At 33.0% G+C, this 27,394-nt stretch overlaps 1 protein-coding gene across 3 annotated transcripts in view; it reads left to right on the top strand.

The window, feature by feature from the left end:
• Tnpo1 (transportin 1) overlaps window positions 1-27,394 on the top strand; it is an 89,684-nt gene that overhangs the window by 42,797 nt on the left and 19,493 nt on the right. For all 3 annotated transcript variants that reach the window (XM_046427269.2, XM_046427279.2, XM_046427286.2), the window contains exons 5-15: window positions 1,408-1,514; window positions 3,146-3,279; window positions 9,057-9,138; window positions 13,524-13,646; window positions 15,460-15,578; window positions 16,885-16,945; window positions 17,684-17,852; window positions 20,876-21,028; window positions 21,752-21,977; window positions 25,171-25,342; window positions 26,438-26,524. In XM_046427269.2, coding sequence (XP_046283225.1) covers window positions 1,408-1,514; window positions 3,146-3,279; window positions 9,057-9,138; window positions 13,524-13,646; window positions 15,460-15,578; window positions 16,885-16,945; window positions 17,684-17,852; window positions 20,876-21,028; window positions 21,752-21,977; window positions 25,171-25,342; window positions 26,438-26,524 — 1,433 coding nt within the window. The remainder of the gene's footprint in view (window positions 1-1,407; window positions 1,515-3,145; window positions 3,280-9,056; window positions 9,139-13,523; window positions 13,647-15,459; window positions 15,579-16,884; window positions 16,946-17,683; window positions 17,853-20,875; window positions 21,029-21,751; window positions 21,978-25,170; window positions 25,343-26,437; window positions 26,525-27,394) is intronic.

Raw genomic sequence — 27,394 nt, 5'->3', positions numbered from 1 at the left:
CTTCAGGAAAGAAAGTTTGCAAGAAGGATTGGGTCTTGTTAGTTTTGTATCTTAGTGGAGAGCTCATTTGAGCTTTATGTCTTAAAACTCTAATCAGGGGCCAGGATTGTGGCTCAGTGGTAGAGCGCTTGCCTAGCATGCATGAAGCACTGGGTTCTAGAACCACATAAAAATAAATAAACAAATAAAGATATTATGTCCATCTACAACTAAAAAAAAAAAAATTAATGTAATTAATACATTAATCCTTACTATTTAAACTTTTTCCCTGAACAGTGCACATTTGCCAACAGCTTTATTTAAGCTTTGTTTTTTAGTTGTTATGTTGTTGAAACAACCATCTGAAAGCTAAAGGTGGAAAATTAAAGTTTATCCACACAGTGAGATTTGCTATTCAGTAATAATTATTTACTAGAAGCCAGGCATTTTCTATGTATTTCATTGAATTTTTAAGATAAGTCTGGGAAAGGAGTACTTTTTCTTTTTTCCATTTTAACAAACTAGTTTTTGCAGCTTAAAGTACTTATAATTTGCCTACTGTCAGAGTTTATACTTTTAGTGGTACTAAAAGAACCATAATCACTGAGCATATTACATATTACTAATGATATATTTACTAAGGCAGATAAAAATGTTAACACAAAACTTTTGTGTTAACATTTTTGTGTGTTTGCATAATCCACTCTCACAATGCAGCTGCACAACACAGTTGAAATACTCCAGTCAGTCAAAACGACATGATCAGTCAGCATGTGCCACCCAACCTCCAAGATTGAAGATCGCCTTTCTGGCGATTCATCTTTGATCCAGTAAGTGGGAACTGTTGCAGGAGTATATAATCTATCTACATGAGGTGGAATGTTGCAGATTGCATTAACATGCAGAATTATTCTCAGTCGATGATCCACTACTTTCCTTTTCCCTACCATGGTCCTTAACTTGGATTCCATATTAACAGGGAGCTATACTTAGCTTCTTCAGATATTTTTTATTTGAACTTCATGAACTTATCACCTAGTGATAAGTGCTAGTAATAATATTTTGGTCTATTTTCTTTCTATTCTTTTATATATAATTTTTGTGAAATTGGAGTTCATTAATTAGTGGCGCTATCTTGGCATTATTGAAGAGAAGCAAGTTTTAGTCTTTCATAGAGATACTTAGTAAATATTTTTAAAAGCAACAACTTAGAGGGTGAATTGCTGGGAAACAAGATTAGAAATATCTGATTTATGCTGTGGTTTTTTTTTTCTATAGGTAGCTTTTGGTAATATGGGGATTGATGAATGCTATTTACATGGTTTGGAAATCTTGGGCTGATATGGGACATTTAAAAATGTGTTGCTGACATGGTGCTATTTAACACAATGCACTCAGCTTTCTTAAAAATATGTATTTTCTTTCAAGGTATATTGATTACAACCATCGCTTCCAAGGGAGAATTGCAGAACTGGCCTGACCTCTTACCAAAACTCTGTAGCCTATTGGATTCTGAAGATTACAACACTTGTGAGGTAAGAATATTTGCTTCTTATAATTTACTGTGTTTCCTATAAGAAAATATCTTGTTTTTCTATTGTAAAATTATTCTTGGGAGTTACATATATGTAATAAAGTTATTACCAGACTTAATCAGTTGAAATGCTATGTTCATATCTAAAGATAGACCGAAAGTTACCAAATTCTGAGACCGTAAGTACTTTCTTAGTTTCTCAGAACCATTTTTATGTTTAATAAATGATGAATTTGCGGTATGTCCCATTTTGGTCTAGTTTTAATCATATTGTAATTCTGATCTTGGGCTTTTGGGGGGGGCATTGATTAAGTCAATGGCAACCTTTTCATTTGGTAAGATAAAGAGGAATTCTACGGATTTCTTCTCTTACAGTTTCTCGCTGTTAATAAGTACTTCTAAAGTATCTGTTTCAATAGCAGGCTTCCAGTTTGAGCAGAAGTCTATTTTAAGTGAAACCATTTTAAGTGTTTACAATTTCTAATGCAGTAACTCCTTCCTTTTCAAACAGTAGCAAGGTTTAAAAGCAGAGAAGCATAAGAATAACCTAACAATAAGGAATCAAATAATTTTATGAGATGTAGTGTGTTGCCTAACCTGTCTTAGGGAAGAGGAAATAGGAAAGAAAAGGTAGGGGGAAGGGAGTGTTGGCAAAGTATTGGGATGCCTTGGTATCCTCCCCTCCCCCCAATTTTTTTTTTTTAATTCACAGAGACACGCGTGCACACACACACACACACACAAATTCCTTAAAAATACACTTAGAAAATTACAGAAAAAGTAATATTTAGTCACCATATAACAGTTGATTCTATTTAAATATTACTTTGATGTGATGGTAAACAGATGAAAATTTTAAGCATTTTCCAAGAATAAAAAATTTGTCCTGATTGTGAATTGTGTAGCAGCTACACAAAAATTGTATTTTAAGTAAATATTTTTGTCATCTGTCTGAACTAAAGATGTGGACTTTTTAGGTGTAGGTATGAAATGATTGCTAAATTGTTTGTTCTTAGTTGAAACTTGTTTTTTTTATTTTGTTGTTGCCTTAATAAGTAACAAGGTTATATTTAATGTGTTAAATCTAAGGCTGAAATTTTATATTTTTTAATTAAATTGTAAACTTATATTCCCAAGTTTCTTTTTGATGCATTATAAACTCTAAAAGGATGTTTGGTAATTGCCTTAAAGACTAAAAAGGCAATTTTTAGTTAACTGTACTATGGAGAATAAACACAAAGTTGCTATGGTAAAATTAAGAATTTTGGATTATCCACTTTGGGATAAAATGATTATAGGGAAATAGTTGCCGATGTGAATTGTCTGTCCCTTAAATGATTGTGTCACCATTTAACCAAAAAATGGTTTACCTATAAGTAAATTTTAAGTGGTATTGACTTCTTTATGTTCTTCCAAAAGGGAAGTTATAGTGGTTACATATATACTTCTATGAAAATGTAGATTTCAATGGTATAATTTATTTCAAAATTGATGATATAGAGATTTTAGAAGGCAGCATTTTATGTGGGCTGAGAACATTGATGCATAAAATTAAGCAATATTCCTCAGTTTGCTTTTAAATGCCTTTGTTTTGAATGAATTCCAATAATTTAAAGTATGTATCTTTTACAGGGAGCATTTGGTGCCCTTCAGAAGATATGTGAAGATTCTGCTGAGATTTTAGATAGTGATGTTTTAGATCGCCCTCTCAACATCATGATTCCCAAATTTTTACAGTTCTTCAAACACAGTAGCCCCAAAATAAGGTATTTATATGATGAATATTAATTTATAAACTCTGATATAAGCCTTACTTCTGCCCTATTTTGTATTTTTGTGATTAGCAAAAGATAATGGGCCAGATATAATGGTACACATCTGTAATCCCAGAGACTTAGGGGACTGAGGCAGAAGGATCACGTAATCAAAACCAGCTTCAGCTACTTGGCAATACCCTGTCTCAAAATCAAAAGGGGCTGGGGGTTGTTGCTCACTGATAGATCACCCCTGGATTCTGTCCCCAGAACTGAGGGGAGAAAAAAAAAACAGAGACAATATTGGATATTCCACAAAGGTAGACTTAATTAAGTTGAAATTTACTACTTTAATAACAAATCCCATAAAATGTTGACTCTTAATGATGAAATTTTCATTAAATATAGTTAATTACATTCACATAGTTAATTACATTCCCAGTATTTACCAGCCATCATCTTACAAGTTCTTATAAGACAGATTTAGTTGAGGGGCTTTGGGATTTTTTTTTTTTTAAAGTTATTAGTCTTGCCCAGTTCAAATGCCTTCATTTGTGGATGTGTAATAGAAATTCCTTCAGAATAACATCTACATATTCTTGTCACTTAGAGTCAGGCAACATTATTTGATATAATACTGTGAGCTCTTCGATCCTTTCAACATATGTTGTCGTCTTTCCCCTTCTACCACTGTTTGCAGGTTCAGTGACTGGCCTATTCTCTGCTTTTCTTCATCCTCTGATAACTAAACTGATGTAATTTTAATGAAGAGTTTCACATCTAAATTATGGGGGGTAGTGAACATTTTAAGTTCAAAGGTAGCAGAATATTTTATTACACCCTGAAATCATATAGTAGGTTTTCTTGGCTGATCCTGAAATTAACCTGGTCTGCCTTGATCATCTCTGTATCCCTAATTTCTACAACAGTGCCTCACACATAGTTGCCAAACTTATATTAGAATATGTAAACTAACCTATTAAGTTTGTTCATCAGTTCCTAACAAGCTATAAATATGATGTCGTTGTTTTAATTGTTGGAAGTGCATGAGGCTCCATAACTTCAAGTGTTCCCGCAGCTGCTGTACCAGTTGGCTTCTTTGTGTGTGTGTGTGTGTGTGTGTGTGTGTGTGTGTGTGTGAGAGAGAGAGATCCATTTGTGATTTTTTTCCCCCTAACTTTTTTCTATGAAAAATATTGCTCCTTCTTTAACTATTGGTTACTTTGGTTTTTGCTATATTTGTTGGTGCTTCATGGTTTTATATAAAATAATCAAATGTCACATTATTATTTAAATAAAAATCATTGCCTAGAGGCACTTATTCAGGAGTTCAAGAGCATGACCGTATTCCATAGACTGTAACTATTAGTTGGGCTTCAAAATTCCAAACTGTATTCAAAGGATTGTGGTATCAGCAATGTTACCAAGGGGTTATAAGAATATGTATCTTAAATTCTGTTTATTTCTCAATCTTTCATACTTTATCTTAGTAATTTCAATTACTCTTCTTCATAAGTAGTACTTGTGTCATGCTCAGATTGGAAATTAGTTACTAGATGTATAATTGTGGTGGCATCAAAATACATATTGAAAGGAGTATATTTTCAAACTGTTATTTTTGTGGCATAATTAACTAAATAGAAGTTTGTGTCCCCCAGAAATTCTCCTCCATTGACTTTTTAACCAGTGAGTGGTTTATATACTTCACTTCTAGGAATATTAACTTTTTTGTGAGTAATTCTCAGCAATTAAGAAAAATCCAATAAAATATTCCTGGTAATTGATATACTATTGCTAGATATTAAATATTAATAATTATTTCAGTGTTTTATTTTGTAGATGGTCATTTGATCAGCGGTACAAAATATTTCTATTTAGTGAATACTCATGATTACATACTTGAGATTCTGTTTTATCTAGTTAAAATTTTTCTTTTTGATGTATATTTGGGTGGATATGGATATCTGCTCTGTAATTTCTCTGTGCACTAATATTCATCTTTATATAAATGTTTCCAATAATTCATATTATTTAACAACTTAAAAAGTTTAACTTGTGTTTACTGTGTACTCTTAAAAATGTTGTCCCCTCATATTATTGTTGGGAACTTGGAAACAAAATGAGGAAATGGAGTATAGTTTTACATTTAAATCTCAACTCTCCTTCCCTTGCATTTCTTTCTAAATAATTTTATCACATTTATACACAAATAGAATATCAGTTTGTTTATGGGATCATAAAAATGGCATTGTACTAATTGTAATCTCTGTTGACTTTATTTAGTATTATGTTGCTAAGATGCATTCATATAATGTCACTATAGCCCATTTGTTTTGAATACTGTGTAATTTTGCCTTGCGTGACAATTAAACAATTTGGTGTACACTTTTCCCCTGGCTGCGTTTGGGTGACATCTGGGTTTTTGCTACTATTAATAGTGCTGCCAATATCAAACTTCAGAACAAGTTGTACCAATTCATACTCTGTTAATCAAAGATTTAAAAGATTCTGTGGGTACACATGTACCGCCTTTGGTATTGTCATGCTTTAAATATTGCAAATCAAATATATATAAAATATCTCATTGTATTGCTAGTGTACTTTCCTGTCAATAAGGAATGATGGATATCTTAATGAATATTATTGGCTCTATGCATTGCCTTTTTCTGTTGTCCTTTTTTTCCTTGTGTGTTATTCTGTGTTCCGTTTGACACAGGAATTTTCAAGTGAGGCTTTTTGATGTTTAATAGATAAATATATCTGTTGTCTGTAGGCATGTTATGGGGATACTTTTTTTGAGACAGGTTCTTTCAGTATTGCTCAGGCTGGGCTCAAGTGATCCTCCTGCCTCCTCCTATGTAGTTGGAAGTATATAGGTGTGTGCCACCTGGCTCACGAGATAGGAATGTGTTCTGTCTTTTCTATTTAAATAACAATATTTTTGTAAGTATATTCATAAAAATAATTTTTTTCTTCTCTCATTGATTTAAAAATCTCATTTATCATGCAAAATTCCATGTGTATATGGTCAATTTATGATTTCTCGATTGTATTCTGTTGCTATTTTATGTACATAGCCTCAAACAATTCTGGCTTATTTTAGGGCAATGAGCTTTTGAGGCTTTTAGCAATTGCAGTTATTTAAAAAAGAGATATTGGAATGTTTTGGTATTCAGAAGTAAACAAGTTAAACAAGGGGACTTCAAACTACATCAAGATAAGTTTTCAGTTTTTTAAGTCATGCTCTAGAATATCTTAATTTGGACTAACTGTTCAATAGTACTATACTACTATTTATAATAAGTTAAATTTAAATTCTCTCCTGGAATTGAATGAAAATAATAAAGCCTACAGGTTTTTTTGTTTTGTTTTTCAGGGGATACCAGGGATTGAACTCTGGGGTACTTAACCACTGAGCCACATCCCCAGCCCTTTTTTTTTTTTTTTTTTTTTTAATAATTTAGAGAGTCTTACTGAGTTGCTCAATTCACAGTCCTCCTGCCTCAGCCTCTCCAGCCGCTAGGATTATAAGCGTGCACCACCGTGCTGACTAAGTTTACAGATTTAAAACATGCATTGGGCAGTGGAAATAATCATAAGCAACTTATTTGAAGAGTTATGTCTAACAAAAATTGATGTTGGAAGATAGGCCAAACAGTATTTGATCTAAAATATGCAAAAACTGCAAGATGAAAATAACTGAAACATTCTCCACTTTGCAGAATTTACTCTGAGCTTATTAAAGCTTCAGCTGCTTCTAAGAGATTTTTTTTCCAATATAAAAATACTATGGTCTATAGGAAAAGGATTATATTGGGAAAATTTTTATTCTTTAGGAAATAATGCCATTTACATGTTTTCAGACAGATCTCATTAAGACATTGACTAATATATGAATACATACCAGGAACATTTTTTTTTCTTTTTATTGTTCCTTAATCATCAGATTATCAATATGAAGAAGTTTGTTTTAAGAGTTTACAAACAGGACAGTAAGGATCCTTTTCCATGTAAACCCTAGAACTAACAGATTTTACAAAAACTTGAAATATATATTGGAATTGTGTTGCATTTATAGATCAATTTGGGGAAAATAGGCGTCTACAGTAAAAGTTTTTATACTTTTAGCAGTCTTTCACATTTTATTAAATGTATTCCTAGGCTCTTGATTTTCTTCAATAGTATTATAAGTGGTAATTTTCCTAAGTTAAATTTTCTAATTTTTTCCTTTATTGGCAATGTTCACAACTAACGTGTATTAAGCAAGCTATTTCAACAAAAGATCATGAGGTAAAGGAGTTTATTTGTCCGACTATGAACTTACAAATGTAAATCCTGGGCTGGGATTGTAGGTAGCTCAATAGTAGAATGCTTGCCTCGCATGTGTGAGGCCCTGGGTTCGATCCTCAGCACCATATAAAAAAGATTTTGTGTCCATCTACAACTTAAAAAATACTTTTTAAAAATGTACATCCTGCTATTAATTTTCTAAAAACTATTTTGGAAACAGTAGTAATAATAGTAATTTTGCCAATATGTGCATGCACACACACACACAAACACTTTTAAGTTCAGTTTAAAAACCCTTTAAGAAGTCACTTTTCTTATTATTTTTTCCCATTTACTTACTGTGCCAATGACTTAACATACATTTGCTTGTTGAGTTTAATCCCCACAATAAATGGATGAATATGATATTTTATAGATGAGACTTTAAATCATAACTGCTTACCTTGTGCCACACACTTAATATGATTCAGATCTCCTTATAACCTAATACCTTAAATGTTTGATCTAGGAGGTTCCCTGTAATGGTAACATTTGTGCAGAGACTGAACAAAATAAAGATTCTTTGGAAGATCAAAGGGAAGAACATTTTAGAGATAGCAAGTGAAAGGGCCCTGGAATTAGGATTAAGCCTTTTAGAATAGTAAAAGAAAAAACTTCACTGTAGCACCATAGAAACCAAAGATAGAGGCTGGGGAGAAGGAGCCCTATTGTAAAGGTTAACTAGCTAGTTCTTACCCATGGAGTGAAATTTCAGCCCATAACCTATAAGCCAAGAATGGTTTTAAAAGACTATATTTGAGGACAAAATGAAGGCATAGTAAAAATTATATGTGGTCCATGAAGCTTAAAATATTACATTAGCCTTTTGCAGGAAAAATAGATTAGGTTTTATTGTAGCAATCTGAAGAAGTGTTTTTGGTTTTTTTTGTTGTTGTTGTTTAATGTGTGTCAGGCAGGTTATAATAGGGCTTGACACATTAGGATTTAGGAAACCAACTAGGACCTATGTAATAACCCTGGGAAGAGATCAAGGTGCGCACTAGGTAAGAAGTAAAGGCAGGGAAAGTGATTGGATTAAGGGTATTTTTAATGATAATGCTGAAGGATTGAATTGGGTATGCCTTATTTGGTTCTACATTTTTGTTTCAAAAGGAATGCATACATTAGTTAATAATCTTTAGCATATAAAATAAATTGTTCCCTTCACCTAATCCTCTACTTTTTAATGCTATCCACTATTAAAAATTTGCATGTCCTTGCAGACTTTTTTCATTTGTTTAGAAACGCTAACATTGCTTTGTAACTTTGTGAACAACATATTAAGTGGAAGAAAATCAATCTTTATTGATACACAGAGATTTGACTCTTTCATTTTAGTGGTTGTCTATATGGTATGCATGTACCAAAATATTTTTATGAAAGAATGTTTAATATCTTGCCAGTCTTGTAGACAGAAAAACCACACTGAGCATATGTTAAACTTCAAACTTTGTTTCTAGGTCTCATGCTGTTGCATGTGTCAATCAGTTTATCATTAGTAGGACTCAAGCTCTGATGTTGCACATTGATTCTTTTATTGAGGTAAGATTTGTCACCACCCCATTTGTTTTCAAGAATGTTAAATAATGCTAGCAGCTCGTATTTTTTTTAAATAACTTATAATTGTGAATAGTATTTGACTTATTATTTCTGGTAGTATTAAAATTGGATACAGTATAGACTTTGTAATTTTTATTAGCTGAAAATAAAAATTTTTCTGCTTGTAATACAAACATTTATTATAAGGTGTAAGTGTCTGTTTATCTTGATACTTTAAAAGTTTTCCTATCAATATATTGTTCAGATTGTATATGGAAGTTATTCCAGTATTTGAAACATGAAAAACTGGTAAGGTTGGATAAAGTTGCCCAATAAAGAATCTGAAAGTATGGACTAAAAGGACATAGTAATTACCTTCCATTGAATAGTGGGCAGCATATGATGTGGTCCCATAACCTCAGTATGTAGTAGGCTATACTATTTAGGTTTGTATGAATGGACTGTGATGTGTGCAATGATGGAATTGCCCAAAGATGCATTTCTCAGGTTGTGTCCCCATAGGTAAGCAGGGATTTCTGATGTTTTTTGTAAAATTAGAGGTGTCAAGGGAAAAAAATGAACTGTTGTATCTCAACAAACAGCTCTAAAGACATTTTTTGATAAAAGCATAGTTTTTTGGCCATGAACCAGAAACAGTACATTTACTTTTCAAAACGTCTGTTGCTTGAGAACAGTTGAAGATATTAAGGTTCCTTAGGCATCTTGTCTTCTATTTATTTTCATTAAATGAAATTTAATAAAATGGTCCATTTCTTTTCACCTGTTCTTAAAAATCCTTTAGAGATCATGCTGCTGATAATACTGTTGAAATCCTGGGAGGAAGGGAATCATAGGGGTATTTTTTTCTTTGCTTAATTTTTAAATGGATTGGCTCCTTCTGAGGATTTTTTTGTAATTTGTAATTGAACCTAGGATGCTTTACCACTAAGCTGCATCCCCAGTTCCTTTTATTCTTTGAGATAGGATCTTGCTAAATTGCTGAGGCTGGCCTCAAATTTGATCCTCCTGCTTTAGCTTCCAGAGTCACTGGGATTACAGGTGTGTGCTACCACATCTGACTTGATTTTGGGGTTTGTTGTTGTTTTGGTTTGGTTTGAGGTTTTTGATATTGTGTCTCACTGTGTTGCCCTCAAATCCTTGGGCTCAATTAATCTTTTTGCCTTTGTCTCCCAAGCAGTTGGGATTACAGGTATATACCATCATCCCTGGCTCTTTCTGAGCCCCCTGCCCCTAGTATACCTGCAAGGTGTTTTTAGTATACTTTTGAGTGGAGATAATACAATGTACTGGGTAGTGTTAGAAAATCTTAGATAAGGGGCTGCAGTTGTATCTCAGTGGTAGAGCGCTTGCCTAGCATGGATGAGACACTGCATTTGATCCTCAGCATCAGATAAAAATAAATAAAATAAGCTTACGCACCTGTAATCCCAGCAGCTGGGGAGGCTGAGGCAGGAGGATGAGAGTTCAAAGCCAGCCTCAGCAAAAGCAAGGCGCTACAACTCAGTGAGACCTGTCTCTAAATCAAATACAAAATAGGGCTGGGGATGTGGCTCAGTGGTTGAGTGCCCTTGAGTTCAATCCCTGGTACCCCCAAAATAATAATAATTAAATAACATTTTTTTTTCTTAATTTTTTAAAGTCTTGGACAAGACTGCCTAGGTTCTATCCTCAGCTTTGTAGTTATGTGACCTTGGGTATTTTATTTAATTTATTTAATGTTTTTCTATTTTATCGTCTATAAATGGGACTGACATTGACTTCCCTTATTGTGTTTATTATAAAGCTAGTTGCTATAAATAAAATAGAACAGGGCTCACCACAAAATAAGCTTCTTGTGTTAGCTGTTATATTTAGAGGTAATAGAGGTTTCTCTTGTAGTCATAGTAGCATTCTTTCACAGCTTAATAAAAGAAACAGTTATAGATATACCAGTATCTTATAAGGAAATATAATTTAGAATAAAAGAAACTCTCTTCTGGAGATAAAAATCCTCAGTGAGTGGGTCAAGAACATCTCCTTGGGCTTGGGTTGTGGCTCAGTGGTAGAGTGCTCGCATAGCATGCATGAGGCACTGGGTTTGATCCTCAGCACCACATAAACGTAAAATAAAGATACTGTGTCCACCTAAAACTTAAAAATAAATATTTTTTAAAAATCTCCTGGCATTTTATAATGTTTTACATTACTGATAAGTACCATAGTAAAGCATCTTTGCTAATCCTAGATAATAGACCTATAAGGAAATAACTGGCACATAGTGGACCTTCAGTAATAATTTGCTAAATGGATTAGTAGACTAATCATTTTCTTTAATTATGAATGTTTTCTTCAGGGGCTGATGTTATGTCTGCTAAGTTTGACAGAATGTTAATGAGGAGTCTATTTGTTACCAGTACATATACCTTGGCAAACCTGGGTATTCATTCAGTAATAGTAGTAATGAAAATAATGGGTACATGGTGATTAATTGAACGAATAACACTGTCACCCTCTAGCCTAGTTACTATTCTCTAAGAGGTAAAAAAATGAATTAAATAGTTTTAGTAAAATTTAACGAAGGGTACGTGTGTAATATATAAGTAACACCTTCTGGGAAGAGCTTTCTTCTCTGGCCCTATAAAATATCTGTGATTAAAAGAAACCTACTGAATTGGATGTCAGAAATAGGAGCAGGACTTGGAAAAATTGAAGTTTAAAAAGTGCTACTTTAACAGTACTTGACCTAGTGTCACATTTAATCATTGCACTTCTCTTTGGTCTTTTTTGTAATAAAGTTTCAGGTTCCAGGGAGGGAGAAGGGAAAGGAAAGGGGAAATAATAGGAGGTAATACTGGCCAAATTATATTGTTAAATTGTGTGCTTATATGAATATATAAAACAACTCATCCCACCATTGTGTACATCTATAATGCACCAATAAAAACTGGAAAAAACAAAATTTCAGATTCATTTTTTTAGAGAGACTGATTTTCTGAAGAAAAAAAACATTGGGACATATTGGATTTTGTGTATTTTTTTTTTTTAATGGTTGTTTTTTACTGCTTTCAGTGTGTGTAGATAAAACTTCTTGAGTGACTTAAGGAAAGCTTCATTGTTTTTTTCACATCCTCATTTGCAACCTCTGCAAGAAATAACTTCTTTCAATGGAAGCTTGTTAATAGTGAAGTTAGAGTGAACTTAAGAATCCAAACAAAACAAATTCAGATTCCTCACTGGCTAGGCCTACCATTACTGAGGGATTACTGGATGTCTGCATTTCCTCCAGAGGTTTGTGACTTCTGTAGAGAAGAAAACTGACTATAGGATTTTCAGGTAGCAAAGTTTTGACCTTGTGGTATTTAACTGTAATGTGAACTATTTTAAACTGTCAGGAAATATTCTTGTCCCCACTGAGTGTAATCCTGAAGAACTTTTATCTCCAGAAAAAAGATAAATACAGAAAGCATTTAATTTCTTCTAAATTATATTTCCTTACAGATGCTTGCATGTCTATCACTGTTCTCCTCCCTATCCTTTGTTGATTTCTAGTTCCTTATCTGTAAAATTCAACCTTGATAACATGTTGGGAAACCATGTAGCACGTACACTCCTCGTGGCCTAAACCAGTCAGTTCAAACGAATCCCACTATTGTACTAACCAATCACCCCTACCCAACTTGTTCCCGCCATTGAATGTGCTAATCAATGTTAAGAGTTATTGTTTGATTTTTCCCGAGGTATGGAATGATTTGCTGTGTGATGTTGTGACACATAGAGTATAGTATCCCCCCAAAACCTATAAAACCTCACTGAATAAAAGACCGGGACTCACTCCCTGGGACCGCTTCATAGGGAACAGTTGAGTCCAGGCTCAAGCTTGCAATAAAGACTCTTGTGTGATTGAAAAAAAAAAAAAAGATTAAATGAAATAATCTATTTTCCATTCATACATTCTTTTTTAGCTTGTAGAGGAACTTGTGAGAAATAGCTTTAAGATTGATTGCTGTAATTGCTATTATAATTCTTTTCCAGTAGTTGACTTTGTGAGCAGCAGCAATGTAGGGTTAGGTTGTTAACCTCTGTTTCGGGTGCCCTGTCTTCTAATGAAACTGTTTTGTTCTTATAAACAAAAATTAACTCAAAACACAACTGATTATACTGTAAGAGAATGGCTTTTCATCTGTTATCAAAATCTTTGGCAGTTGTTATACATTTAATTGTCTTTTCTAATACTGAAAGCCATTTAATTAAATCTTTTTTTTTGGTATTATATCTTAAGTTTTCTTTAAAGATCACTAGCTTACAGATTTCTTTTTATTATACATAAACATTTCTAATATGTTGGAATTTTTTAACTAGAAAAAAATATTGTGTTTCTCATGCAATAGAATCTCTTTGCTTTGGCTGGTGATGAGGAACCAGAGGTACGAAAAAACGTGTGCCGGGCTCTTGTCATGTTGCTTGAAGTTCGAATGGATCGCCTGCTTCCTCATATGCATAATATAGTTGAGGTAACACAGATAGTTTAAAGACTTTCTTCATTGTTCCCTCAAGAAAAATATTGGACACAAGATACATAATGTGAAACTGGTTTTCTAATTTATATGACACATGGGGGATTATAAAATGAATTATGATTATCTTAAAATTAGTTATCTTTATGGTGATTGTTATTTCATAAGATTTAAGATACTATGGGAGGAAGTTATTTAAAGAATTAGAGAGCTTTTAATTGTAATAACCAGGAAATATTTACATTGAGTTTATAAAATGAGGGTCAGACTAAATAAGCAATAAAACTTTGGGAGATAAGTACCATATTATTGGGTTGTTGAAGTTGAAAATTTAAAAAGTTCCTTCCTATACCTTACTGGTAAAATTTATCTGATCTACTGTAAGTCATGAAAATGATATTGACTATTTTAGTTTCTACAGATCATTTAGATTTTTTTTTTTTTTTATCTTGAGAAGGAAGTTTTATCCTTCAAGAAAAATATCACTGGTAATCAGAAAAATTAAAATAGCAATGAAATATTTTTCACACATAAGTTAATACAAGGTAAAAATAAATAATAAATACCATAGCTGTTGATGGAAGATATGGATATCTTGTGGAGTATAAATTGCTGCAGTCTTTTACATTATCATTTGGCATCTATCTTATGTGCATATATTTTCATTCAATAATTCCACTTCTACAGAGTTCTGACATGTTACAAATATACATGCCCAAAAATATTATTGCTTTCTTTTGTAATTAAAAAAAGTTTACCAATAAAAAATATGAGAATTAATTATTTTGATATGATATGACTGCAATGCAATGATTTTAAATCATAAAACCATTTCTAAATACCAATTTGGATAGAGGTTCCAGCTATACTATTACCTGATAAGTAAAATATATATATAGTAAATTTATATCTGAAAAGTAAGTATCTATATATAGTTAATCAGATCATTTAGATTTTTAAAGGCTCTCTCAGTCTCCATGTAATTGAAAGAAAATTGTTAGGAAATTTTAAGTATATCAATCACAGTTTAACCATCATGAAAGGAAGGGATTTTTCAATAACAAGATAGAAAATAAATTATTGTTTAGGCAGTACTCAGTACTGCTAGAGTCAAACTTATACTATCTATTTCCAGATTGCTGAATGTATTTTGTATTTTTACATGAATATTATATAGCCTTGCAAATACATCAAGGAGTATGTTATGTAGAGCCTCCCTTTCACTTTAAAAGTTCCTTATTATGTGGAGAGGGAGGATCCTTAAGAAACATTAGAAGAAGGCTTATCTTCCATGGTGTGCAGCAACTTCCGTTCTCAAACATTAGGAAAATTAGTTCTAGAAATGAGGATATGTTTCAGCATAATTAGGATAAATGATGTTTTCTCTGATGAAACTCTCCTGTGAAGAGCCAGGTGGGGCTGGTTAAAAGATTAGTGAGAGTTTGGCATTAATCAGAAAGTTAAGAAATTTTATCACTTGCTTAGGTAACAGCTGGGGAGCCAAATTTATAATGTTACAGTTCTTTATTTAGCAATACTCAGCATAGGAGTAGGACATGATATGGCATAATGTGACAACTGTTGTGTTGCCTTGTTTTGTCAAGTGAGGCATTTGAGTCCAGAAGAGGAGCATGTATGTAGTAGGAATTCATCAGTTGACTCCCCAATTCCATCTCCAGGTGCATTGGGAAATCACGAATGAATTTCGTTTGATATGTTTGAATTTAGTTTGGTATGGTACAAGCCTGAGTTTACATTAATTATTAATTGCATTATTTAAACTGATTAATATTAAGGATTCTTTCTACAGTACATGCTACAGAGGACTCAAGACCAAGATGAAAATGTGGCTTTAGAAGCCTGTGAATTTTGGTTAACTTTGGCTGAGCAGCCAATATGCAAAGATGTACTCGTAAGGCATCTTCCTAAGTAAGTGTTCCTACTTGTAAATCATGCTTTGTTCTTAAATTTAATTTCTTAACAGTGATTCTTCCATGTTTATATTTTTATAAAATTCATTTTTCTGCCATGAGGGATTGAGGTTCTAAAGAAGTCAGGCTTAATTTTACTGTTGTTGAAAGTATAAAGAGTTTCAAGAATTGATTACCTTTTTAAAATTCCATGATTAATAAATTAGAATATTTTAATTCATAATTAATCTTGGACCATTTATGACATAGTTCTCTCTCTTTTTTTGACCTGGGGATTGATCTCTGGCACTAAACACTGAGTCACATCCCCAGCCCTATTTTGTATTTGATTTAAAGACAGGGTCTCATTGAGTTGCTTAGCACCTCACTTTTGCTGAGGCTGGCTTTGAACTTGCGGTCCTTCTTCCTCAGCCTGCCAGGCGCTGATATTACAGGCATACGACACTGTTGCTGGCATAGTTCTCTCTTAAATAATATTTCTACTTTGACCATGGATCCCAAGGTGGAATTTTTTCCTAAAGATGATTTCCACCAGTTGAGATGCTGCAAAATTTTATTGTTATCTATTTTTAACCCAAAATAGTGACTTTTAAAAGTAATGTTTACTTTTTTGAAAACAAAGTATTACAGGCTCATGGAAGAAAATTAAATTGCAGAAGTCATCACTATATTTTTGATATGTTGGTTTTTAATGTTATTTTTCTGTGCAATCATCTTATACCAAATACCATATATTTAGAGCATTTGGGGAAGAATTAGATGTGATAATGTATAATGTGCTTAAAATTGCTTCTCACATATAATTAGTGCTTTAGAATATGATCAGTTTTAAGGTTTGCTCTTCAGTTTTTGTGTGTTGTGCAATTTCCTCTACAACATTAGTTTTTAACACTTAAATGACTGTACTGTTTTATATCATAGTGTGCCCTGTTATATCTGTGCATACTATGTGCACATTTTTCTCATTGAGTATTTATTAGCTTTTTTTTTCCCAGTCATAAATAATCCTGGAAGAATAATCTTTCTTTGTCATAAGTGATTATTTCTTTACATTGGAATTCCTGGGAGTAATTTTTAACCAATATGTATGAGCATTTTAAAGTTCCTTATAAATATTACAAATTTTTCTCTAGGCAATTTATACCTGGTTTAGTGTTTGTGGAGTTTTTGGGTGATTATACTACCTGGATGCTCAAAGATAATATTACCAGTGATTGTCTCATTGCTTTTATTAGTGTACATAAGGTTAACACTTCTTGTTCATTCTATTAAATTGTTTTGTTTCATGAATTAATTTCTTATAGATTGATTCCTGTATTAGTGAATGGCATGAAGTACTCAGATCTAGATATTATCCTGCTTAAGGTAAGGAAACTTCTGATGAATAGGGAAGATGACTTTTATATTGACCTGGTAGATTTTTAATTTGACCAATAAAACATTAATTTAGAATAGGCCCTATGTAAATAGGCTGCCCGTTGCATATAATAGGCTACAAAAGTCCAAAGACAGAACAATGAATTTAAATGGTTATAAATTCTAGCTTAATTGATATTAGTTACAGTAAGATTATCATTAGTTTATCTTTGATTTAGACTACTTAGAGTTTATATTTAAATTATTCTTACATATGCTGCTCTGAATTTGATTCTGTTAGATTATACCACCTCATGGAAGGCAATATATAGTGCAGCTAAAGGGCTTGATGGCCTAATAGGTATTGTATGTTGCCCTTTGCTCCCTTTCACAAGGAACTATTTTCTGGATAGGGAAGTAGTTGTTGACAAGGAGGTATGCTTCAAAATCTTGTGCATTCTAGGCACTGTGACACACACCTTATGATTAGCTATTCAAGGTTTACAAGTTCAAGGCTAACCTAAACAACTTAGTGAGACCCAGTCTCAAAAATTTGGGGAGTACAGATGTGACTCAGTAGTAAAGTACTTGCTGAACATGTGTGAGACTCTGGGGTTCGGTCCCCTGTACCACAGAAAACAGTCCTTCACATGACCCCATCCCTGGATATTCTGATTTTTTTTTTTTTTTACTTGTGTACATATTACTAGCTTAATGAATATCATGAAAAATTTCACTTTGAAAAAGGGTGATGTGGAAGAAGATGAAACAATTCCTGATAGTGAGCAGGATATAAGACCACGTTTTCATCGATCAAGGACCGTGGCTCAGCAGCATGATGAAGATGGAATTGAAGAAGAAGAAGATGATGATGATGAAATTGATGATGATGATACAATTTCTGACTGGAATCTAAGTAAGTTGGAGAAGGAAAAATACAGTTGCCCACTTGGATAACAATTTTAATGAGCTTTAATTCCCCCATTGAAGTCATAATTTAGTGGATTTTAGTATATTCACACAACTATCAGCCATCACCATCATCAGTTTTAGGACACTTTACATCATCCAAGGAAGAGACCTCATCCTCATTATTGGTCATTCGCCATTTTCCCCTAACCCTAGGCAATTACCAAAATATGTTCTTTCTCTATGAAATCTGTCTCTTGGGACGTTTCATGTAAATGGAATGGTCCTTTCTACTTTCATTTTCTTCCACTTAGCATAATGGTTTCAAGGTTTATCTATGTGATAGCATATATCAATACTTGATTCCTTTATACCACATTATTTTTCTATTCTTCATCTGATAGACATTTGTATTTCCCTTTTGGCTGTTGTGAATATTGATTCCATGAACATTCGTGTACAAGTTTTTATGCAAACATACATTTTCATTTCTCTTAAATATATGCCCAGGAGTGAGCTTGATGATGGATCATGTGGTTTCTGTTTATTTAACCTTTTAAGGAACCATCAGGACGTTTTCCAAAAGAGGCAGCACCATTTTATTTTCTCATCACCAATGTCTGAGGGTTTCCGTTTCTCTTATTATTACATCTTATTATTACATCTGTTTTTTTACTGTAGCTATTCTAGTAAATGTGAAGGGGTATCATTGTGCTTTTGGTCTGCATTTTACTTAGTCTCTGCTCTTGTATTTAATTATCAGACTTCTTACTAAAACTGTTTCTCAAAAGACTAAATATTTTGAAATGATAAAATTAGGAATGTTGCCATAGCTTTTCATTAGTTTTTTTTTTTTTTTTTAATGCGTGATAATTTGCATGCTATCATATTCCTTTGAAATATTCAAAACTTGGGAATCTGTTGATTTTCAACCTTACCTTCAAGTTCACATAGCCTGTGCAACTGGCATTCTGACCCACACTAATTGGGCTGGGGCCAGTACACCTTTGTTTTATTTTTGGTTACTTGCTGATTTTTTTTTTAACTACTGCTCTATTTCAGCGTTTCTCAACCTCAGCACTATTGGCATTTGGGGCCACATAATTAATTCTTGTGGAGGCTATTCTGTACATTATAGAATGTTTAGCAGCATCCCTAACTTCTCTCCAAAGATGCCAGCAGTGTACACACCATTGTGACAACCAACAATGCCTCCAAACATTGCCAGAAGTCACCTGGGAGATAAAATCACCCCCAGGAAAGAACCACCCCCTTTTGTTAGTGTTGAAATTTCAAAAAATTTTTAGAAAGTGGTTAGGGGTTTGTATCATCTGCTCAGAGTATGTGATTTGATTAGATGATGGTAATTCTTGCCCTGTTACCTAGTTTCCTGTAACATTTTATTTAGAGTGCCTAATGTACAGACACTAGGCCAAGAACTTTGCAGTTATAGGTAGATAAGGAAACTGCAGAAAGACAAACTATTGCAAGATTAACGTAGGTACTACTGATAGCACATCCAGTATTAGAACCCAAGTCTCACCACTTAACAAGACAATCCAAAGTCTTCACTACTGTCACAAATTAACTGCTTGCATATCCCTGCTTTCAAGTTGAAGGGGCAGAAAAGATCAAGAGAATATGCTTATATCTACTAAAGTAGTACTGTGTGTGAAGCAGGGGAGGAGAGACACTTCCTCTTCACATCCTTTTACTCATCTTTATATCCTTCCAGAAACTGCTTTTTTTTTCCCACATATGGTAAAACATATTAAAGTTGAAGTCAAATTTTCAAAAACAAAATTAGATTATATGCAATTTGCTGCTCTGCCTTTCTATGAAGCCTATATCTCATTTTATATCAGTCTTCTGTTGCATGTTAGTGTACTGTTCAATTCTATGGATCCAGCATGCATATAGTGTAACTAAGATTCTTTTTGATGGTTAAGGTGTTACTTGACTGACATAACAGCGTTTTTTTGCTTTTTTGAGTGTATATTTATTTAGCCATGCTACAAGTATTAGGTGACACACATGTTTTCATCATTTAAGCCAAACTCCAACGAAATGTGGGGGAAAGAAAACCCCATAGTAACCCAAGACAGTCACAATCGCTCAGGACTCGTGAGAAACAATTCTCACCATAACTGTGAATTTCAAGATGCATCCTCTGTGATTCCATTTCTTTCTTTCCTGCTCTAGAAAAGATGCCAGAAAAGAATTTTTTTGTTTTATTTTGTTTTTTAAGGGATAATCTATTACAATTGTATGGAAAGCAAATAATTCTTAGACTTCAGTGCTTCCATATAGAATGGCAACCAAGCATTTCCTTATATTTCCCCTTCCACCCATAACTTTGTCTGATGTGATGGCATTAGAATCAGGATTTTTTTTTTTTAAGAATTGTATCATTTCTAATATTTTGTAATTAGTTATTTGCTATTATTCTTATTTCACATTGGAAAAATTATTGTGCTTTATATTTTCATTGGTTCTTATCTAAGTTGTTAGGTTAATAAAATTCAAGTTATTTTATAGTTAATCCTTTGTAAAGAATATTTTCTAACATTTTATGCTTCATTTGGTGGTGACTTTTGTTCCAATTTATGGGCCTAACTTCCAGCCAAATGATTATATACTTGATTCTAAATGGTCTACCACTAGAAATGTTAAATGGAATTAATAAATGGGTATATTATTTTTCCTCAGGATTTTAACAGTAGGTATCCTATTTTGGAAGTATTGAATTGAGTGGAACAGTATTCATTTTAATTTTTCTATGTAGTCAGTAGAATTCTAGTCTGACCTCCATGTACAGAATTAAATGTCTGCATAATTATTTTGTTAATTCTTTGTCATAAAAGCATATTCTCTTTAATAGATTCTTTTCATGTGACTACCTTCTATTTAATTGAATTCTTAACTCTAAAGGTATGACTAAAACATTATACATATAGTATTTATGTTTAAATATGTAACTAAGTGATAATAGAGATTAATATAATTATTTTTAATTAAATATTTTCTTAGGAAAATGTTCTGCTGCTGCTTTAGATGTTCTTGCAAATGTATATCGTGATGAGCTATTGCCACATATTTTGCCCCTTTTGAAAGAATTGCTTTTTCATCATGAATGGGTTGTTAAAGAATCAGGCATCTTGGTTTTAGGAGCAATTGCTGAAGGTAAGTCCATTTTCGATTATGAAGTCCTCAATACGTGGTATAAGGCTGGGCTACTTTAAGGAATTGTTACTCTGTAAGCAAAGAGGGTTCACTCTAGATTTACATACTGGATTATTCTCTGGTAAAGCAGTATGGCATAGACAAAACTGTGGTCCATATTAAACTAAAAGAAATCATTGAATCCAAAAGCCATCTTGGGATAAGTTTCTATTTTGAACCATTTTTAAATGATTAAAGAGTCTTGGATTTACTTCTTATCCTAGACAGGTCACTTTGCAGATATTTTTGTTATTGTAGAGGGAACAAAAAGGGCTCTGATGTCTGAAGCATTTTTGCTAGAAAAATAGCTTTGTTTTCTAAGAAGTTTGGGAAACCTGAGAAAAACAGGAGTATCATCATCCTATAAAGAGTTATTGTTGATCTTGTTTTGGTTGTAAACATTCATCTACAAGAAATAAAACATAGGCATTTCTGCAAGCTGTAATTTTTTAGCAGAGGTAAAATGAAGTCCTAATCCTACTAAAAAGAACTTCAGGGGAGCATTTAACTCTGTTTTCCATTATTTTAAAATAATGTTGGTATAGATTATTATAATATATACAGCAGTGAGAATACACTGAATATTTTTCATGGGTACATGTGTCACTTTTGTATTCAACTAAAAAATTTTAAACCACATTTGGCACCTTTTGAAAGTTTTTTGTTATTTTGTTTTTTTTCTAGGTTGCATGCAGGGCATGATTCCATACCTGCCTGAGCTTATTCCTCACCTTATTCAGTGCCTCTCTGATAAAAAGGCTCTTGTGCGCTCCATAACATGCTGGACACTTAGCCGCTATGCACACTGGGTAGTTAGCCAGCCACCAGACACGTACCTGAAGCCATTAATGACAGAATTGCTAAAGCGTATCCTGGATAGCAACAAGAGAGTACAAGAAGCTGCCTGCAGGTGGGACAAATTTATAACATAGTCTTTATTATGGAATTGGTAATTCAGTGAGAGACAAATTTTCATACTTGTGATGGAATGTTGACATTAAACCATTAATGTAATATTTCATAACAGAAAACCTCAAGCAATAGAAGGAAGTTGTTTTCCTTTTTTTTTTTTTTTTTTTTTTTTGATACTGGGGATTGAACACACACAGGTGCTTAACCACTAAGCCATATCCCCAACCTTTTTTATATTTTATTTAGAGACAGGGTCTCACTTAAGTTTCTGAGGCTGGCTCTGAACTCAAGATTCTACTGCCTTAGCCTCCAGAGTCACTGGGATTATAGGTGTGTACCACAAAACTTGACTCCTCCCTGCTTTTTCTTAGTGAATTTTTTATAGGACTGATATGTATTGTTGGGAATTGCACATTTTGTTAGGCTGATAAATTTCTATTTACAACTGTTATCTGATGTTTTTATGCATCGAAATGTGATTCTATCTGAATTTCATTCAGTCTTTGCTTTTCTTCCTCAATTTGTTCTTTTTTCCATTCAGTGGCTATGCTAACAGTAGAGTTATCTCACATCCTTATTCTCTCAGACAACTGAAGTGTTGCTGGCAGGACTTCTACTCTTAAAGGAATAGCAAAGTTTGAGTAGATTCGTATTAGTCTACAGGTCAATTACCGTAACTCCACAGAAAGTCCTACAAATTTATGGTTTGTCACTTATCTGTGACTTTTTTTTTTAATTTTAATTTGTTATATATGACAACAGAATGCATTACAACTCATATTACACATAATAGAGCATAATTTTTCATTCCTCTGGTTGTACACAAAGTAGAGTCACATCCTTTGTGTCTTCATATATGTACTTAGAGTAATGATGACCATCACATTCCACTATCTTTCCTATACTGATATACCTCTTCCTTTCCCTTTCCCGCTTTGCCCCCCCCTCCCCTTTGCCCTATCTAGAGTTCATTTAATCTTCCATTCCCCCCACCCAGCATATTATGAATCAGTATCCTTAAATCGGAGAAATCATTTGGCATTTCGTATTTTATGATTGGCTAATTTCATTTAGCATTATATTATTCAGCTCCATCCATTTACCTGCAAAGGCCATGATTTTATTCTCTTTTAATGCTGAATAATATTCCATTGTGTATATATACCACATTTTCGTCAGCCATTCATCTACTGAAGGGTATCTAGGTTGTTTCCACGATTTAAATATTGTGAATTGCACTGCTATAAACATTGATGTGGCTGCGTGAGCACTAATATCTAGAATATGTAAAGAACTCAAAAATCTTCACACCAAAAAAAAAAACAACAAATAACCCAATCAATAAATGGGCCAAGGAACTGAACAGACACTTCTCATAAGATGATATACAGTGAATCAACAAATATTTGAAAAAATGTTCATCTAGCAATTAGAGAAAAGCAAATCAAAACTACTATAAGATTTCATCTCACTCCAGTCAGACTGGCAGCAATTAAGAATACAAACAACAATAAGTGTTGGCGAGGATGTGAGGGAAAAGGCACACTCATACGTATTGCTGGTGGGACTGCAAAATGGTGCAACCAATATGGAAAGCAGTATGGAGATTCCTTAGAAAACTTGGAATAGAACCACCATTTGATCCAGCTATCCCACTCCTCAGTCTGTATACCCAAAAGGACTTAAAAATAGCATACTACAGGGAAACAGCCTTATCTGTGACTTTTGATGCTTAGTGGATCTGTGCCCCTAGCTATCTGTCAGATTTGAATCTCTCTTTTATAAATCAGACCTCCTGCTTTCATTAACACAGGTATTTGGTTCCTAGAACAAACCTTTGTGTTCTAAAAAGGCTGCCACTTATCAATCTTTTTCAAGTAGAATTGCTTCTACTATTGATTCTTTTTTTTAAACTGGAAATTAAACCCAGGCACTTACCACTGAGTTATGTTTTCAGTCCTTATTTTTTATTTTGAGGCAGGGTCTTGTTAAGTTGCCCAGGCTGGGCTTGAATTTTTAATCCTCCTGCCTCTGCATCACAAGTTGCTGTGTTATAGGCATGCACACCCTACCTGGCTTACCATTGACTTTTTCCCCCTTCTTATTCATAATAGCTTTACTCTTTTTGCCTTTTTTTTTTTTTTAAGTTGTTGATGGGCCTTTATTTATTTATTTGTACGTGGTGCCGAGAATCGAACCCAGTGCCTCACACATGCTAGGTCAGCGCCCTATCACTGAGTAACCCCAGCTCCCATTGACTTTTTTAACAACAAAAAAAAAACTGTTGCAAAGAGGAAAGTAAATTTGAGTTGAACCTTACTAGGTCTGAAGCAGTAATACCTAGAAGAGTTCTAATTCTTAATGAGATGGGGAAAAGTTGAACAAGGGGGCTATGGTGATTGATAGCACTAAATCTTTTTTTAAAAATTGGAGAAGGATATAGATTGGTTTCCTGTGATTTATTCATTCAGTACATTTTGATTTTTTTGTTGTTGGTCTTTAGCTACTAGTTGTTACACATATTGGATGCTAGGCTTATAGTTTCTGCCAATTGAAACTTACAGGGTAGTAGGAAATGCCTAATGACTGTGTATTTGTAATTTATGGCAGATGCTACAAAGGTAATGGATAAATAGTTCTGAATGCTAATGAGTAGGACTTTCATGACTAAGGTTTTCATTTTTACTATAAGACATTTAGATATCAAGTTGAAGTAATTGCACCGAGACTCAAGTTTTTCCTGTGTTTCTATAATAATCCTTGATGTGCTTATGCATATAAAGGGTGAGTTGTAAAGTAGAATTTAACTGTTTTAATTCCAGTTTCACTAATCCAGAGCAATCCAAGCTCCCTGAGAGGCTTGTTTTCTCATGACCATATTCCCATTACTCAGTGATTATATAAATAGTTCAGCACTAAATAAACTTGTTGAATTAGTAAATACACAGATGAACAATATTTACAGTTTTTACCACTGTAGCTAAGCAGATACCATGGAAACAGCCTCTTTGAAACGAAAAAGTGATTTTAAACAATGGAAAAGAAATAGTAAAAATAAGCAACTGGTGTGTGTGATGAGGCAAGGAATATAAAATGTAAATAGGTACTCTGTAAATAAGATTGTTTCCTATCTATTGTATGTTATTTCTTTTACACAACAATAAATATTTATTCTTTTTAAAAAATTTTAGTGCCTTTGCTACCCTAGAAGAGGAGGCTTGTACAGAACTTGTTCCTTACCTTGCTTATATACTTGATACCCTGGTCTTCGCATTTAGTAAATACCAACATAAGAACCTGCTTATTCTTTATGACGCCATAGGAACATTAGCAGATTCAGTAGGACATCATTTAAACAAGCCAGTAAGTATCTAAGCTATTTTCAATAAGCTTGAATTTGGGAATAAAAAGACTGGAAATATGAAGTTAATTTTTGCTTCTTTAAGAATATAGATCTTAGAAAGGCAGCAAGTATATCCTTTCAAATAGGTGGAAATTACAATAGCATCTCTTAGGAATGCACCAATGCGTGACTAGAGGAAAAGAAAAAAAATTATATTCTAGATTCCTACTTTTCTTTAATTCCAAGTATTTTTGTATCTACCACTTTATAAACACTAACTTTTAATTACCACATCTAGTTTTTTCTTCAGAATGTGCAAGTATATTGGGTGTACTATATGAAACAATTAGAAATTGAGGCAATAGGTTAAAAATGCTATGTGGTACAAAAGGATCTTGTCTGTAGTAATAGTGTAGAAGAGGACAGTAGATTTGTTTGACTAGGATTTATATGATGATAGAATTTTAGTGTAGCTTAATTTCCCTGGTGAAAAGTTGAAAAATGTTTTGATACATGTGATTGCTAAATCAAAAGTCTTAGGGATGTTTAAGATGGTTGGTTTATAGGATTGCTTTGGTATTAGTTTGATTGGAGGATAGGTTGTGTTTTCTGGGTGTCTTCAGAATCTGTACCGCTTATTTATATGATTATTATGATTATTGGCTTTTTTATTGGTTATTCTTCAGTTTAAATACGTTCTCTTTGCTAATTGTGAATCTTTTTCCTCATGTAAGTTTATCTGTTCATTTATAATGTGCTATATAAAAGCAAAGCTATTTTTTATGTAACATTCTGTTTTACATGTAACATTCTGTTACAGAAGAGTAGAACTTAAATGTTCTTTTGTTTGTAATTTAACAAACTACATTTTGATGTAGTGATGTATTTATTGATGAACATTTTGTTTCAAAAAGAATATAAGATGACATGGTCATCTAAATGAAAAGGTAGGCAAAAGATTTTAAAGTAACTATTTAGTGTAAAGAATGGGTCTTAAAATGCCTTCTGTAATGATTTTACACAATTGCTCTAAATGGGTTTTAATTTTCATAGACTCAGTGGACTTATTTACATATGATAGTGGAGCTTTACATGTTTTTCATCATTGTAAATAGGAATATATTCAGATGCTAATGCCTCCACTGATCCAGAAATGGAACATGTTAAAGGATGAAGATAAAGATCTCTTTCCTTTACTTGAGGTATGCTGGGCTGGTAATATTTAGCTAATTTAACATGGTATGTCATCAAAAATACATGTTTTAATCCAAAATGGGTTTTATGATAATAGTGTTAATAAGTTGATATATTCAGCACCATTTCTGTTTTAAATATTGAATAAATACACAACTTCTTATTACTTAAGTTACAATACATTCGTATGAAGAATTACTGTTAAATAGAAAAAGTGTAATGGACATTATATTTTTTAAAAGTAGACAAAGGGTTTTATTGTACAGTACTCTAACTACTCTATGGATAATAAATGTATTTATAATATGTTTTCTGTTGTTTTGTGTTATCTGTTCACATTACATGTGAAGTAGCATTAGGACTTTTGCTGATGTGGAGAGTCTTCACTTTGTATTTTTTTAATTTGAAATTTTTTCCATGTATGTTTATTATTTTTTTCTTTAAAGATATGGTGTTCAGAATGAAACATGACAGACCTACTTGAATTGACTTTATTAGAGCCAGTTTGAGTCATTTTCATTTTTATTCCCCGTATAATATTAAGGGTCACCAATTTCTGCCATGGATTATCCCTAGACAGGAATTGAAAATCTTCTGCAACTAAGAACAACAGCTAATTTCTATTCTAACAGAACAAAAAGAATCGTAGTTATTGCATACTATTGTTTAGGGAATAACAACACCCTTCCCCCAATTTGTGCATGTTTAATACAAATGCACCTTCTTTTTTATTTCTCTTAATATTTTTTACCACAAATTGAATCCATGGATAGAGGGTTTAAATATATGTTTATGTATATTTATTTTTAAACAAGGACTCCATGTGTCCAGTAAAGTCTAGCCACATCTTTGGAATAGGGGCATAAATTATCACTTAT

This window comes from Marmota monax, unplaced genomic scaffold, assembly GCF_021218885.2.
Source record: "Marmota monax isolate L192 unplaced genomic scaffold, Marmota_monax_Labrador192_F-V1.1 WCK01_AAM20220418_F8-fsc00018, whole genome shotgun sequence".
Lineage (NCBI taxonomy): Eukaryota > Metazoa > Chordata > Mammalia > Rodentia > Sciuridae > Marmota > Marmota monax.
This window is presented reverse-complemented; position numbering and strand designations above follow the sequence as displayed.